Source organism: Convolutriloba macropyga, chromosome 4 (assembly GCF_964194025.1).
Source record: "Convolutriloba macropyga chromosome 4, txConMacr16.3, whole genome shotgun sequence".
NCBI lineage: Eukaryota > Metazoa > Xenacoelomorpha > Acoela > Convolutidae > Convolutriloba > Convolutriloba macropyga.
The window spans coordinates 21,831,981-21,847,611 of NC_134471.1; the positions used below are offsets into that span (position 1 = coordinate 21,831,981).

General features: G+C 35.9%; 1 protein-coding gene across 1 annotated transcript in view; it reads left to right on the forward strand.

Annotated features, from left to right (window-relative positions):
* LOC142338021 (uncharacterized) overlaps positions 1–15,631 on the forward strand; it is a 131,218-nt gene that overhangs the window by 26,202 nt on the left and 89,385 nt on the right. Inside the window, exons 8-10 of the mRNA XM_075387655.1 lie at positions 7,099–7,171; positions 8,762–8,915; positions 15,439–15,544. Of these exons, the coding sequence (XP_075243770.1) occupies positions 7,099–7,171; positions 8,762–8,915; positions 15,439–15,544 (333 nt within the window). The remainder of the gene's footprint in view (positions 1–7,098; positions 7,172–8,761; positions 8,916–15,438; positions 15,545–15,631) is intronic.

A 15,631-nucleotide genomic window follows, 5' to 3' on the forward strand; every position in this document is an offset into this window, starting at 1 on the left:
TGGCTAAACACATAAGATGAGCACACTGACCATAAGGGATGACAAATCTTGTTAACAGATTACAGTTGAAAGCAATATTTTCAAATCAAGATAGGCGAAAAACACATAAACAGCAGGAGGAAAATGTAATAGTGAACAGATTTGAGCGATGAAGAGTGGCTGAGTATTCTGCTGTTTGGAATGAAGGGTATTTGACGAAGCAAGCAAAACAATGAAAAACATCGGAGTGCATGCTTCACGGGCAAAAACACCTTTCTTTCAAGACAACAATCTTTTTATCTCAGGGAGAGACACCAGAGAACAGAAATTAAAGATAAAGTAAGTCCTCGATCCAAAGAAATGCTGCAGCTATAAGGCTTATCAATTTAATGATGCTGAATTTTTTTTATAAATGTGCTCCTACTCCATTTTTAGAGAAACTGCGCGGTCAATAATGAACCCCGAGCACGCTTTTCAAGCATTAAAATTTTCAACTTTGAATCAATCCAGACGGGCAATGAAGTCTTAAAATAAAGTAACGAACCGTGCTGGGAGAAACCATCTCACAAGCTTTGTCCTGAAAACTTTCTGTACTTCCGTACGGACCACCGTGAAGAAAAAGAAATCTCAAGTTTGGCTTTGAGCTTGTTTCCTAGGCCTGCTATAGGAGAATTTTATAGTCACATTGTTGCCAGTTTTAGTGCAAAAGAAGCTAATTCTTAGTTGGATAACGCATTTGTAGAATAATAGATGCTATCAATGCAGGATCCAAGCAAATAGTTCAGTCCACAAACAAACCTTCCACAAAACAAATCGAAATATAAAGTGGGGCATACTGGTATGCTCCAAATTGATTTCCGAATCGCATTCAATTTAGGCAAGAGTAATAATATCGTCGGTGGAACAATTTTTTGCCCATTATAGTGTCCTTTGCTTCCCTTCAGTTGCTCCAAGCAAAGCGATTTGTTCTTCAGAAGCTGAAAGGTTTAAAGTCTGGCGATATTGTTTTCTTTCTCTGCCATTTTGTAGGTAGGCGTTTTTGTAGGTAGCGCCACCGAACTGTTTAAAGCGCCTATTAATTTAAGGAGAAAACTGTGCTTTGGAAAATAGGAAAGATAAGTGCAGCTAAGGAGAGATAAGCGAGCCAAGCTCAATTGGAGTGACCGCACTTCAGTCTTATCAGACGTTACTTCAGTCTGGGATGGTCTGAACAGAGATTGTTTTAGTGTGGAACGGTCTGGTCACATACCCAGACTGGGCGCTTCAACCAGGGAAGGTCTCTCCAAACGAGAGAAGCTCGTATACAATCCGATTATCTGCATCTTAAAATTCTCAATTCCCTCCGGGGGTCGCACTGAACGCAGCAGTTGACATCAAGCAAAGAACATGTTATTAAATAAATGTTTTTACTTGATTTTAAGTTTATTGATTTCCTGGCCAACGAATCTTGCCAAAATTATTTAAGATAAGGTATCTGAAAAGCCAGAAAATTCACCGCAATCGGCTTAAACATTTTGCGGTGAATTATTAGAATTGTGCGTTTCTACGCTGGGAGACTTAACATATTTTTTTGTTGCTGGGATTAGATCGTGCAAAATTTTGCTTTGAATTTAGCATAGATCGTACAAAAAATCAATGTTTACCGTTCTGTTTGTGTGTGCCCTCTTCTACCACGGTGCCACCGTACGTCACTCCTCTCAATAACCACATTCTTCATAAATTATGTGAAATCACCGCTAAATTCAACGTAAAATTATATATGATATACGATAATATCAAGGCAAAATTATCTAAGATCTACGCTAAATTTAAAAGAAAAAATAAGACCTGCGCTAAATGCAATCCAAAAACATACATGATCAACGCTAAATTTTTGGCAACGTTATGCAAGAGTTACGCTCAATTTTAGGTTGTACATAATTTCAACGCATTTAATGCTAATACTACATAATTTTGCGTTTTGCGGCAAATCAAAATCTTTGTGTGAGTTCTCCGCCAATAACAGACTGGGAAGACTCTTTTGAATGTTTAAACAACATGACACGCTTTTTTTAGTCCGGCATCAGGATTCACACATGATGTCTATATCAATGATACAGGATATCGTATTATACTTATTGCCGTAATAGTTGAACTTCACCTTCAGTGTTTTACTGAGTCAGTTAATCAATTAGGTTGAGGTAAGTCTTCACTGAGCGCAGAATGACTAGCTCTACTTTTATAGAATATTAAATTCTGTAAATAGCGTCCCAATTGGGGCCCAATTTAACTGGTTTGACTGTCGATTTTGCATAACCTAACCAGGAAAAACTCACTGAAAGTAAATACAAAAGTTATATTGTGTTTTCTGTTTTTATACGAAAATTGAGTTAGAAATAAAAGGTGCAGCCCGAAAGATTTTGTTTTACAGTAAATGCAAGAAAATAAATGCTTTAACGTTGAAATAAAACTCAATGAAACGCGTATTACAAAAAGTAATCGGTATTTTTCAACGCCATGTTCACTGCTGAAAAACTATTTTTAATGCAAAAACAATCTGCAATCAACGGAAAACAAAAAACTATTTTACATAATTATTATTACCGAGACGGATGAACTCCATAAGTGAGAACAGCCTCGCAGTTGACAACTCATTACTTTGACAAAGAAAAACAGTACCATCTATTGATATCAATTATTTAAAAATCGCTGGAATAGCGTATACCTTGCATTCATTAAGAACTTTACCTTCTGCTCTTACAAAGGAACCATACTACGTATGCACAAATCAATAAATTTCCGCAAAGCTCCTTTAATATATGGTATCTTTTTTTGTCCTATCCTGATGGTTTATCAACTTTCGCCAGAAAATTCAACGGTGAATTCGTACAGTAAAAAATTGACCAATTTAAACATTTGTCATTTAAATTATCAAACGGTTAGCATTATCTCTAAACGCAGACCCAATAAATTCAAGTGCCAGTAGTTTACACAAAATTGCACGACAAGAAATTGAAGTTTTCAATCAACTTCAAAAAACTTTCAAAAGCACGGTAACAGATAATAATTCAAAATAGTCGTATAATTCAGAACTTTTAAGTCTTATTTGTCTTATATGCCGTTTTTTACGTGGTCTTGTACGCCATAATTATTCCTTAATTTTAAAACAGATAGCACAAAAATCACCATAAAAAATATCAAAACTTTCAGATGTTTATAAATACACCGATAACCCAGATTGTTCTCCAGACAAATTTGTATGTATAACGGATCTTCAATGGGAACTGAAACACAAACTCCGCAGAAGCAAACATGAAATATATTTTGATTATCACGACGCTGAAAATGATTTGTTTGTTTTTACTGTGTGTCTCTCCACGATTGCTCAAACAGCAGAAAAAAATTCAATAGAAATGTCTAAACCACAACTTTAAACAACAAACTTTAATTTCGATAATACAGACACGAGCATTGGAAGCAAATCTTATTTACTCGGCTATCACTGAAATTATTTCAACCCTCTTAGATGATTACACAATGTTTTCAACACATTTACACAAAAACAAAAAAAATCATTAGTAGGCCAACAATCAAAAAATTTTAGAAATCATCCACAACCAATAAACTCGGTCGAAACTCTTACAAGGAAAAGTCAAACTTTAAATACCACTTCACACATATAACCAAGTATCAACACACAGTTAACTTGCCTACAAGAAACATTTCTTTTCACGTCAATACTCAACCGATAATACTGAGTAATTCGCAATAACCTCAATAAACACAAAACGCCCAACAAACTAAACTGTACAGATGACAGCACAACCATTATTAATTTTAAACAGACAATGAATTCAGCAATTGAATCGAGCATCAACGAATGCTCCAACCTCGTAATCTTACAAGCAATTTCAACTCTGATTTCTTCTCTTGTAGAAAACAGGAATCCGTTCTATGACATAGCCGTACCCATGATGCTCAGTTCCTATGCTTCTTTCTTTGAGACCATTTATTGGCACAGATAAAAAAAACCAAAAAAGATATTCTGAAAGCTATCACCGGAAATATGGTTATGGCAGCAGGACCAAAAGAATCTGATCTTCCAATTCACAATTTCTGAAATTTGCAACGATTAGCAATGATTATAACAGCTGTTCAGACAAGCACATCAATGGTTCTCACATTGACCACTAGAAACTGAAAAGAGCTGGTATGTTTTTGCCGCTTTATCCAAAATGACTCTGTAATCAAGTATAATAAAATCAAGTACAGTTACCCCTCGAAGGAATCACGCAAGCCTCGGATGATAAAAATCAAAACATTAGCACTTAGAAACATTAGTGCAAAAAATAGCTCAAAATTGTTTTTCAATGACACATCAGACGTGAGAACCTGTGATTGAATAACGCATAAGTTAAAACTACAGACTCCAATCTAGCTCGTATAATAATAAAAAAAATCGCCGATCACAAATTAACGGCTTTGGAAACCCAAAATTCCATTCTCTCAGTTAGTAGAAGAACTCACCAAGAACATATAACCAGTACACATGTTAAAAAGCCCAGATATCAATCGAAACAACAATTGCAAGCCCCCAAAAAAATTAGACACAGACATAAAAACTATTTCTGCTGGTGACGTCACAGCATTGGAATTGGATATTGCACATGTTTTACTCATTGTTTGACACATATGTTCAAACGATCTTATTTGTTAAGGAAATCTAAATTTCATAAAGTTGTGATAGAGATTTGAACTCAATCAGGCTACAGTTTTTCTAACTACCCTGACCGTAGATCTATAGGAGCAACAGAAAAAGAACGTCCTCAAAAACAAAGTCTTTATCAAGCCAATATAGGGAATCAATTTTTACCTAACAACAAAAATGATCAGTTATCATAACTTCTATACCATTATCATTACCATGCTGCTTTAGAAGCAACAGTAGATATCGGAGATATTCTTCCGCCATAGATGTCAAAAACGATCTCTCTCATCATTATAAACATCAAAAGTTCAGATATCACTCAAAAGGCTGTAGAAGAGGTAATTACTCGCGGAACTTTCTCGCGTCATCTCAACGTACGAAATTACAATAAAAGACTATGAGATCAAGCACCTATTAAGAGTACCATGGGCCAAACTGAAACAACAGAATCAAAAAGCTTCACAGAAAAACAATCGCCCGAAAAACAGTTCAATAGCTTTGTAAACAAAAGAGTTCAAAATACACAAAAAAGATTGTTTTAATTGCCAAGAAGAATGCAATTGTCTGACAAAAGATTAAATTTTTCACACTCTTCAAAAAGTAACGTCTAGATTTAACATTAACAATATACAGAAAACACACAACAAGATAAGGTTTTGACTTGAATCTCATCAAATTGATTTTGTCTTTGTCTATGGAAATATTTTTAATACTTTTAAAAACCACAGTTCAAATGCAAAAATAGAATATCGCAAATCGAAAACACAGCATCTAGTTTCCCTCCCTCAGCTACATACAATGCAAAATACACTCAAAACGTACAATTAACATTGGCTTTACTCCAATTTTTTGAGATATAGTAATACTGTTATTGATGCATTCAATTCAATTTTTCATGCGTGAAGTACAAAATTCAATACTCTGAGAACACGCATCCTGAAAAATTACGTTGATTCCATCCTATATATAAAAAAATATTGATTAAATAATAATTTAACACACATGCAAAGCATTAGATTATAGAAATCTTCATTAAAAGGACTTTCACACTCCCTCAGAATTTCTCCAATCTTAGGAGACAATACAGTACTATCAAAACTCAAGAAAACCAAATTCTCTGAACTTCCTTCACATCATTGGGTTTAAAAACTGCTATTCCAAGTTACCTCAATTGTATGCATCTGATCTCAGGAAATTTTGCTCAGAAAGGTGAATAAAACTACTTGTTGTATATACGAAATCACACAATTTATGGAAACATAACTCTCAAATATTTAGGTAATGACCCTTCTACTACACTAAAAACTGAGTCTATCCCATTATATCCCCCCATGAAATTAAAGCCCCCCATTATGGTTTAACTATCATGTTTGGGTGGGTTGTAGGTTATCTGACCACTAAGCTGGGTGGGGGGGGGGGGGCGGCTATATTGGGAATCACTCAACAAAATGAATATTTTCTCATAGATAGAGAACAAACACACAATCTCAACACTCAACGAAAAAAACCTTTAGAATACTTTTACAAAAATCTTCTTTTACGACTTAAGAGATATAATTTTTCGGGATGTCTAATTTTGGACATACAAGTCTGATGAAATTCCAAATTTTAGCTCACCTAAATAAGTAAGAGTAAAAGTGAAAGAGATTACCAAAAACTGCTTTGCACCACCAAACAGACTCATGCGCGGCACAGCTCTTTCCAGAGGACCCGAAGTTCGTACTGCTACAAAACATTGGCAGACATTTGGCACTGACAGGAGGTTACTGGTCAGACCACCCCGTTTCTGACATCCTCACTGATTGCACAGATGAACACCCACGGATCATTTACTGATGACACAAGTCACCCACTTATTTTACGAATGCACAAAATCAACGGATTTCTTACTCCATTGAACAGACCGAGTAAAAAGTGTTAATCCCGGTTAAAAGCAGCAGATGGAAATTTTTATTTCAATTCTCTGCCAATGACAGACTGAGAAGACTCTGCTCTCTGTTCCAAATAAATCATAACATTCTTTCCGAGTCATTATTCAGTGTTAATTTACGATGTATATGTCATTGACATCGGTTTGTATCATTGATACATAAGCACCGTATAAATATATGTACATCACCGTAATAATTGAAGCTTCAGTGTTTTACTGCGGCGGTTACCTAGTTAGAGTTATGTAGGTTTGCTTCTCGAGGAAAAATAAATAGCTCTGTCTCCATAAAAGTTAATGCTGTAAATAGAGCCCAGATCCGTTCCGCCCTAATTTGGTGAATTTAGTACCAATTGAACCTGATGTTTATGTATTTGGTTTTAAGTGTTAAAGTTAAAAGTTTTGAGTGAGTCGTTATTAGACTGAACGAATTTTTATGACCTTTGAAGAAAAGATTACTTTACAATTGCCTGTTCAAAAACGCCAGTTTGAAAGTGTTTTTCAGGTTGTGGTCAATGATGTCGTGTTTCCATGGAACGACTATATCTATGCCGGGCATCAAATTACCTTATATCCAGGTTTCTTTCCTAAATCTACTCAGACCTCAATTTCGCTGTTAAAAAATCAACAATAAAGTTAGGCGCGATCACTAATTTTGAAAGTTGATCAAGTATGAAGTCATTATTTCATACTTTTCCAAGCGTCCCATTTTTTTTCAAGATTCTACGTTTCATCTCTCATTAGACTTTGAACTTAATCAGTTTTTCGCTCATTTTTCACACTTTTCGCGAAGAGTTCAACCTTACAAAATGGTATAAAAAGAGCAATCAACTGAGCAACCTTCTTGGAAAATTTTCTTGGAAGCCTTATGGCATGTTTCTTGGAAAACTTTATTGGAAGCCCATTTTGTTCTCATGAGACAAAGCATACACTTTTCAAAGATAATTAAAGGTGATAATTGAAAAAATGAAACCGTCACAAAATATAACAACTTCGGTAATGAGGACTTTTTTAAGGTCTGTAATTGAGTCAATATTAAGAAACGTTTTTATAAATTGCTCATTTTTCTAAAAACTATAAAGGGTGACAATGAGAGTGACACAACAGAGCCGGCTGACAACCTCTGCGATCCATTCGCTCCTACAATAATATCAAGGAATTCAGAAAAAAATATTATTTGGGTTGAACGATTATTCAATTCTGGATTGATTCGCTGCACGAGAATAGAAATGTTACTATAAATTTTAGTTGAATTCTCTCTTTTAGTTTCTGGGAAGCCTTCGGCATTTCAGTTCTGCCTCGGGCGCAAGCGCCCTCAGCTTTGAGCTCTAATTGCCCTAGGCTTCCCGGAACTATACTCTAACATATACTCAACCGTTCTGAATAAAAAGTGCTTTTGAGACAGATATGCATTAATTTTAAACGTGCAATTTAAAAATCTTACGATGCTGTGCTCACTGCAATTGTGAAGAGATTGTGAATGGATTAATTTTCGAACTTCTAAACTGTAAAAATTTTCTACTCAACTTATTGAACAAAATGTAATTAATTGTGTGAACAATTGTGTAAATGAATGCGAGATTGTGAACAAATCGAGTTGTTCAAAATCTTGCATTAGTTTACACAATTGTCCAAACAATTGCTTCCATTTTGTTCAATGAAGTTGAGTAGACATTTGTTTTGTTTATTTTTATGATACAAAAATTGGATAAAAATAAACAAGCATCATGTTGTAGACAATTGCCCTGATCATGACGATCACACCCAATCGAGGCGTAACCAAATGGCGGCTTTACACTGCGGTTTAACTGAAATCAGCAGCTGAAATAATTATCTGAGACTTATTTCTAAATGTCTGTAACTCATTCAAGAAATGTGAAGTAATGGAGCGTAAAAGTATGAACATATGCAGATTTAATTTAGCAAAATTTATTGATAAATATGTGACGACTTAGAGTTAATTTAAGTATTATCTAAAACATCCATGTCACACAGTTTTTAGGATAACATTATAGTATAACTCTTCAAAAAATGTTGAGTAGAAAAAAGTGAGAAGAAGCTACGATTTGCACGTTTTTCGTGGATTCCAATTCACTGCGACTAGACTTTTTTATTGCAAGTAAAACAGTCAAAAGTAATGATTACGAAGGAACATTAGTTTTTTTTAGCTAAGATGAGATTCAGACTTTCGGTTCACACGAGTGACATATTCCTCGCAGGTACAGATGCTAACGTGTACGCGACACTATATGATGAAAACAAAGAGTTTATTGGGAAGTACAACCTGTATAACAAGGATAAAGATCTTTTTGAAACGAACCAGTAAGTGACGTTTGAAACTCCGTGTCATTAAGATAGAACTTATTTGTATGTCGAGGACTTTAGACATTTCGAATTTTCTCTCTCGTACAAAAAATCAGCCAAGCAAAATTGTTTTCATGCCTGAAACCAAAATTTTTTTTCGTGGGGGACTGAATATGCCTAAAACTTTTCACAGCTAAACAGAATTTTAAACAACTTTTTTTAAGGTGAACTAGGACTAATTTTTTTACAGATTCTCAATTCTCATTGTAAAACTATTATTGAGTTACAGTAGGGTCTCATCCTCCTTGACATTTCAGAAAGTGCTTTTTCTTTAGAGAAAATATTTTTTGAAGATTATAAACAATTAATTTTCATACAAAATAAAACCCATTGATTCATTAGTTTACGCATTTGCATTTGAAAAACATTTGCATTTGCATTTCAGTGAATTAAGTCGATAGAATTGTGCATCATGTTTGTCAGCTTCCTCGTTCTATTTTAGACAGGCAACTTTAGTGGGAGACAAACGCTTTTTTAAGACAAATGCTTTATCAGCTTTGGTCCAATTGGAACAGATGAAGTCTGAAAACTAACGCTCAAAAGTTTGATTAGAGCACGAAAGCCTGATGAACGCACGAAAGTCTGGAGATGAAGGCACGAATGGTCACGTGAACGCAAAACAGTATCCCAGGTTGAGGTCCAGACCCAAATTTGCGTCTGATCAGACTTTCCAGACCGAAATTATCTATGATCAGACTTTCCAGACCGAAATTATCTCTGATCAGACTTTCCAGACTGAATGAGTTCTGATCAGACTTTCCAGACCGAGGGAGTTCTGATCAGACCATCTCCAGACCATGGTCCAAACTCAAATTCAGACCATTGCCCAGACCTTAATCAGACTATGATCAGACCCAATTTCAGACCCAAGTAGCCTCTGATCAGACTCGGTCGAGACCATCTCCCCAGCTGACCACTCCGATCGAAAACAATCAAAATCGCCATCGTCAGCCCTCCCGTCCTTTAACCACCACACTTAAATTGTCTACTCTCCTCCCCCTATCGAGTTGAACTCCCCCCTCATCAGCCTTCTTCTCAACCCTAACCCCATCGCTTGACCCCCCACCCACAACACACACACAAACACACACACACAGACACAGATTATGATCAGATCCAGATGCGCTCGAAGTCGCCTCTGATCAGACCCAAGTGCGCTCGAAGAGGTTATGATCAGACCCAAATGCGCTCGAATCCGCCTATGATCAGACCCAAGTGCGCTCGAAACTGCCTCTGATCAGACCCATGTGCGCTCGAAATAGTCTGATCAGAGAAAGATTTTACTTATGAAAAAATCTTCTAATTTGGTATAATAAATTCATTTCAAAAAAACTGATGTTTGCAATATTTAATTCATCTAAGGAAAAATCAATTATAAAAGTATTGCTAAAGAAAACGAAACCCAACTGTTGAGAACAAAGTTTATTTAGTGTACCTTTTAGTGTATATTTCTGACTCAATGGATGAGTTTAGACAGCTTTCCATAAGAAACATCGTGGTCTCCAGTTGATCAACGTTTCTTCTGAACGGGACCGATCTCTGTTATCGGCTGGACTCCTGTTTTCTGATCAGAACTATTGGACTTTAGATGAGTCTCTGATCAGAACGCTGCTTTATGGCTGCCTCCTGGCAGAGCCAACATCTCTCATTAAAAAAACAAAAAAAATGGAAAAAATGCGCTCGAAATGGTCCCTGATCAGACCCAATTGCGTTCAAAAGCATTTCTGATCAGACCCAAGTGCACTCGATGAGGTTGTGATCAGACCCAATTGCGCTCGAAGTCGCATCTGATCAGACAAAAGTGCGCTCGATGAGGTTATGATCAGACCCAATTGCGCTCGAAGTCGCATCTGATCAGACAAAAGTGCGCTCGAAGAGGTTATGATCAGACCCAATTGCGCTCGAAATCGCCTCTGATCAGACAAAAGTGCGCTCGAAGAGGTTATGATCAAACCCAATTTCGCTCGAAGTCGCCTCTGATCAGACCCAAGTGCGCTCGAATCCGCCTATGATCAGACTTTACAGACCAAAATGACCTCTGATCGGACCATCTCCGGACCATGGTCCAGACCGTAGTGCGCTCGAACTTCCGAAAAAACCCTGTAATTTCGGTCTGGGAACACACGGGTGTGCGCTCGACTGGGTCTGATCATAACTCAATTTGGGTCTGGACCTCAACCTGGGATGGTCATTTTTTATTGATACCATATAGATTTTAACTGTCGGACTTCAAAAACTGTTCGCAGAAAAGATAGATTTGAGCAACAAATCGTCCCATCATCGTTACCATATCCCACACTAAAATGTTCTTTGTTCCGAGCCCACTTGTGGGGGGAGGAACTATATACTCAAATGGGTTTTTTTTGTTCAGACAATTTTGGCCGATCGACATATTCATCGTAGAGAAATGTGAGTGGTATCATTAAAAAGCTCGTGCAGCAAAAAATTCAAAACTAAAAACAATTTTTTTGAATTTAGTTTTTTCAAGGTGTTATCGAGGGTTGAAGTTTTGGGTGAACACGGGATATTTACCATGGTTTTGTTCACTTTTAGTGTAATTTTTCTTCAAATTAAATACTTTTAAAAAAAATTAACTACAAAATTACCCTTCACGCCACAAAATGAAAAAATTTTGGGTTGCCAAAAAACGGAAGGTCCCATAGTGAAGTTGGTCTCACTATAAAAGACCAATTTTGACTCACTATAAAAAATCGAATTCTATTTGAGAGCCCTTTTTTAGAAATCTCTCTACATTTTTTTGTTTCTTTTTGAGTCACCTAGAGACTGGTCACTTTTCGCTTCGAAGTTCCATTAAAGACAATCCTCATTTACTTTCAAATGAAGTCCAATGTACAAAAAAAATCCTTTTCAACAAAGCACTCGATTTTTTTGTTTCGACTCTGAGTTTTTGAAATTTTAAATGAAACTCTGAGTTTACTTTTGAGGTTTTTTTAAAAATTTCTGGAGTCCTATGGCATAGACTCGTTGATTAAAAGAGCAATAGGTTTTGCAGTGAGCATTAAGTGAACCTATCTAGAGTTTAAAGCTTTAAAGCTATTAGAGCAATTGGCTGCCAAGACTTTAAATTTGTTTTTTCGAAACATTTTTATAACATTAGCCGTACCTAAACTTATTTTCGTGAACTGTAGGTAAGTCTCAGTAACCAACGGACCCCTTTTTTCTATTTCAACCAAAATTTTTTGGGCTAGCGGGCGGTTTTATCTTCTAATTATTGGTGTTATGACTTGGATGTACGAGGTTTCTTTATTTTAAAAAATTTGTGGATATTTTTTTCTCGTAAATTTGGTTACTTTTGGAATCTTAAAACATTAAAATTTTTTTGATAGAGGTATTAGCTCAGAGAAAAGGTCCAACTGATCATTCATAAAGTTTTAACAGGTAAGCGAATGGTTTAAATGGCTTCGACACTTTCTTCTCGCAATTTTTTAATTAAATTTTCGATTTTGCATGTATTTGTTGGTTTTCATAGTCAATGACTTACTGTACAGTCTTATTGATTACTTATTCATCTCATTGGGGCAAAACATAGCGTATTTATTAGCTTCCTTTAAAAGGTATTGAATTTAATTGCGCTGACACTACGGGTTTTCTCAAAAATTTCGTGGTTCAATGTCCTTTTTCATGTTTGTTGAATTGTTCGAGTCAAATTGTTAAAAAGAAGAATCCTATTAATGCTAAAAATAATTGAAAGTAGAACAGTTTATACTTTTACTGAATAGTTTAGACTTTTTAAAGGCTTCGACACTTTTCTCGCTCAATTTTTTCTCTTAATCTGAAGTTTTTGCATGTTTTATTTTTTAGGTGGCCGTAAAATGCTGACCAGTCTCATCAGCTTGTTATTGAGGATTGAATGAATGATGTTAACCAAAGCAGTCAGTTCATAGCGAATAATTATAAAATAAAATTTCTGATATTATACATTTTTAAAACTTCGAAAGAATCTTTCATTTTTTTCAATTTTTGTTACTTGTAACTTATCCTCATCATTGAGAGGTCCCACAAAATAACATGTTTATTGATATTAGGACGAAAACGAGGTTTTGTTTGTTGGACAATATGCGTTTTCATAAAAAGTTTTGTGATTAATGTATTTGTGTTTCTTTTTCTCTTGCTTTAGTACAATTGCGCAATAACAGATCTCAATGATATTCAAAAATAGCCAAATTGAAATTACTGATTCATTCAGTATAGTTTTAATTGATTTAGTATAAAAAGAAATTGATAAAGAGTTACATAATAATCAGATATTAGCTCAGGATTTTACTGGCTCAACTAATTTGCATTTTTGCAATGTTTGTAGTTTGTTCAATTTTTTTGAGTTTTTCTGCATCTTTGGTCCATTCCGATGACTTATTCTGACCAAAGACAGGTCCTTTTGGTTTCATTATAAATTTTTAGTAAAATTATCAAGAATTATTATGTTAAAAGCTAATGATTTTCAAGAATTTTGAAATTATTTGGTTTAAAAGATGTTTAAAAAACGTTAATTGTTTTTTGAGTTTCTCCTCATTATTTCTTCTTTTTGTCGACTTGTTATCTAGTCTCATTAAGAAAAATTCCCATCTGCTGTGTAGTTTAGAAAAACTTACTACTTAGGTAAATTTATGTAGTTAGTGTTTTGTCTGATTGTAATTTGACGTTGCTACTGGGTGCTTTTAAGTTTAGATATTGAGTTTCCACCCTGAAATTTTTGTTTTTGCGTTTTTCTTTTTGCTGTTTTTTTTACCTCGTTGTCATTTTAATGGCACACATCGTTGTAATAAGCAAGGCATTATATAATCCAAATTTTAGTTTGGTTGTGTATTGATTTTTTAGAACCAAATAAGTCTATTTTTGATTATCTCTTTGTCAAAAATGAAAGTCAAAAGACAGTTAAGTCAAGAATGTAGATGAGCGTGGGTCGGAACATCATGTGCGAACGCACATTGAAGAGCCTCCTTGTTTTTGTTTGCTATCGGATGACATTTTTTACTATAGGTTTTTGAGAATTTATGATTTAAAATCAACCACTATTCACTTTAATTGGAGTTGGCGGGTGTTCGTGGTGAAGAACGGCGGAAAACGCATAAGATCAACCTCAAACAGAAGCAAACTTAGAAAAAACCAAGACTCAAACACCAGCGGTGAATTTTGGTTACCGCCCAGGTTGAGGTCCAGACCCAAATTTTCGTCTGATTAGTTTTTCCAGACCGAAATTATCTCTGATCAGACTTTCCAGACGGAAATTAACCCTGATCAGTTTTTCCAGACGTAATGGCCCTGTGATCAGATTTTCAGACCGAAGGTGTTCTGATCAGACCATCTTCGGACCATGGTCCAGACTCAAATTCAGACCATTGCCCGGATCTTAATCAGATTATGATCAGACTCAAGTGCGCTCGAAGAGGTTATGATCAGACCCAGTAGCGCCCGAAGCTTTTATGGTCAGAACCAGTTGCAGTTGCAGCCATTTATGATCAGACTGAAGTGCGCTCGAATCCGGTTCTGATCAGACTCAAGTGCGCGCGAAATAGTCTGATGATCTGATTTTCTTTTCATAAAAACTGACGTTTTCAGTATCTAGTTCATCTACGGAAAAATTAGTTATAAAAATATTGCTATAAAAAACGAAACCCAACTGTTGAGAACAAATTGATGAGTTTAGACAGCTTTCCATAAGAAACATCGTGGTCTCCAGTTGATCAAAATTTCTTCGAAGGGGACCGGCCTCAGCTGGACTCCTTTTTTCCGATCAGAGCTATCGGACTTTTGATTAGTCTCTGATCAGAACGCTGCTTTATTGTTGCCTCTTCGCAGAACCAACATCTCTCAGTAGAAAAAAACAAAAAAAAGAAAAGAAATAAGGCGCTAGAAATGGCACCTGATCAGACTCAATTGCGTCCGAAAACATTTGTGATCAGACCCAAGTGAACTCGAAGAGGTTATGATCAGACCCAATTGCGCTCGAAGTCGCCTCTGATCAGACCAAAGTGCGCTCGAAGAGGTTATGATCAGACCCAACTGCGCTCAAATCGGCCTATGATCAGACTTTTCAGACCAAATTGACCTCTTATCAGACTATCTCCAGACCATGGTCCAGACTTTTCAGACCAATATTACCACTGATCAGACCACCTCCAGACCATCGTCCAGACTGTAGTGCGCTCGAATTTCCGTCCAGACCATGTAATTTTGGTCTGAGAACACACGGGTGTGCGCTCGACTGGGTCTGATCATAAACCATATTGGGTCTGGACCTCAACCTGGGCGCCACAATCGCAGCAATTGTTACACCCCCGTGCATTTACGTGACACGAGTCTTACAATTAATAATTTTTTAAAATTTAAATTGAAAGCTTAAAGTATTTGTTGTAATTTTGTATTCAACTACTCAATTCCCGGCTAGTTGCAGCTGCCTAGGCTATACCTAAGATGTCTTAATGGTTATGCGACTGCTCATATAGTAAGTATTGTGCTTCAGAGTCAATCTTTTATGGCTCGACAGTCCCAGAATTGTGCAACGAGTGTCTAAAATGCATGTGTTTCATGACGGTAAAGAATCGGCTGACGGTTGGCACCTGAATAAGGTACAAATATTTTCCAAATTACTTGCATGAAAACGGTTTTTTTAAATGAATTATTTATATCAAACAATCACTATATTTTATTAAACA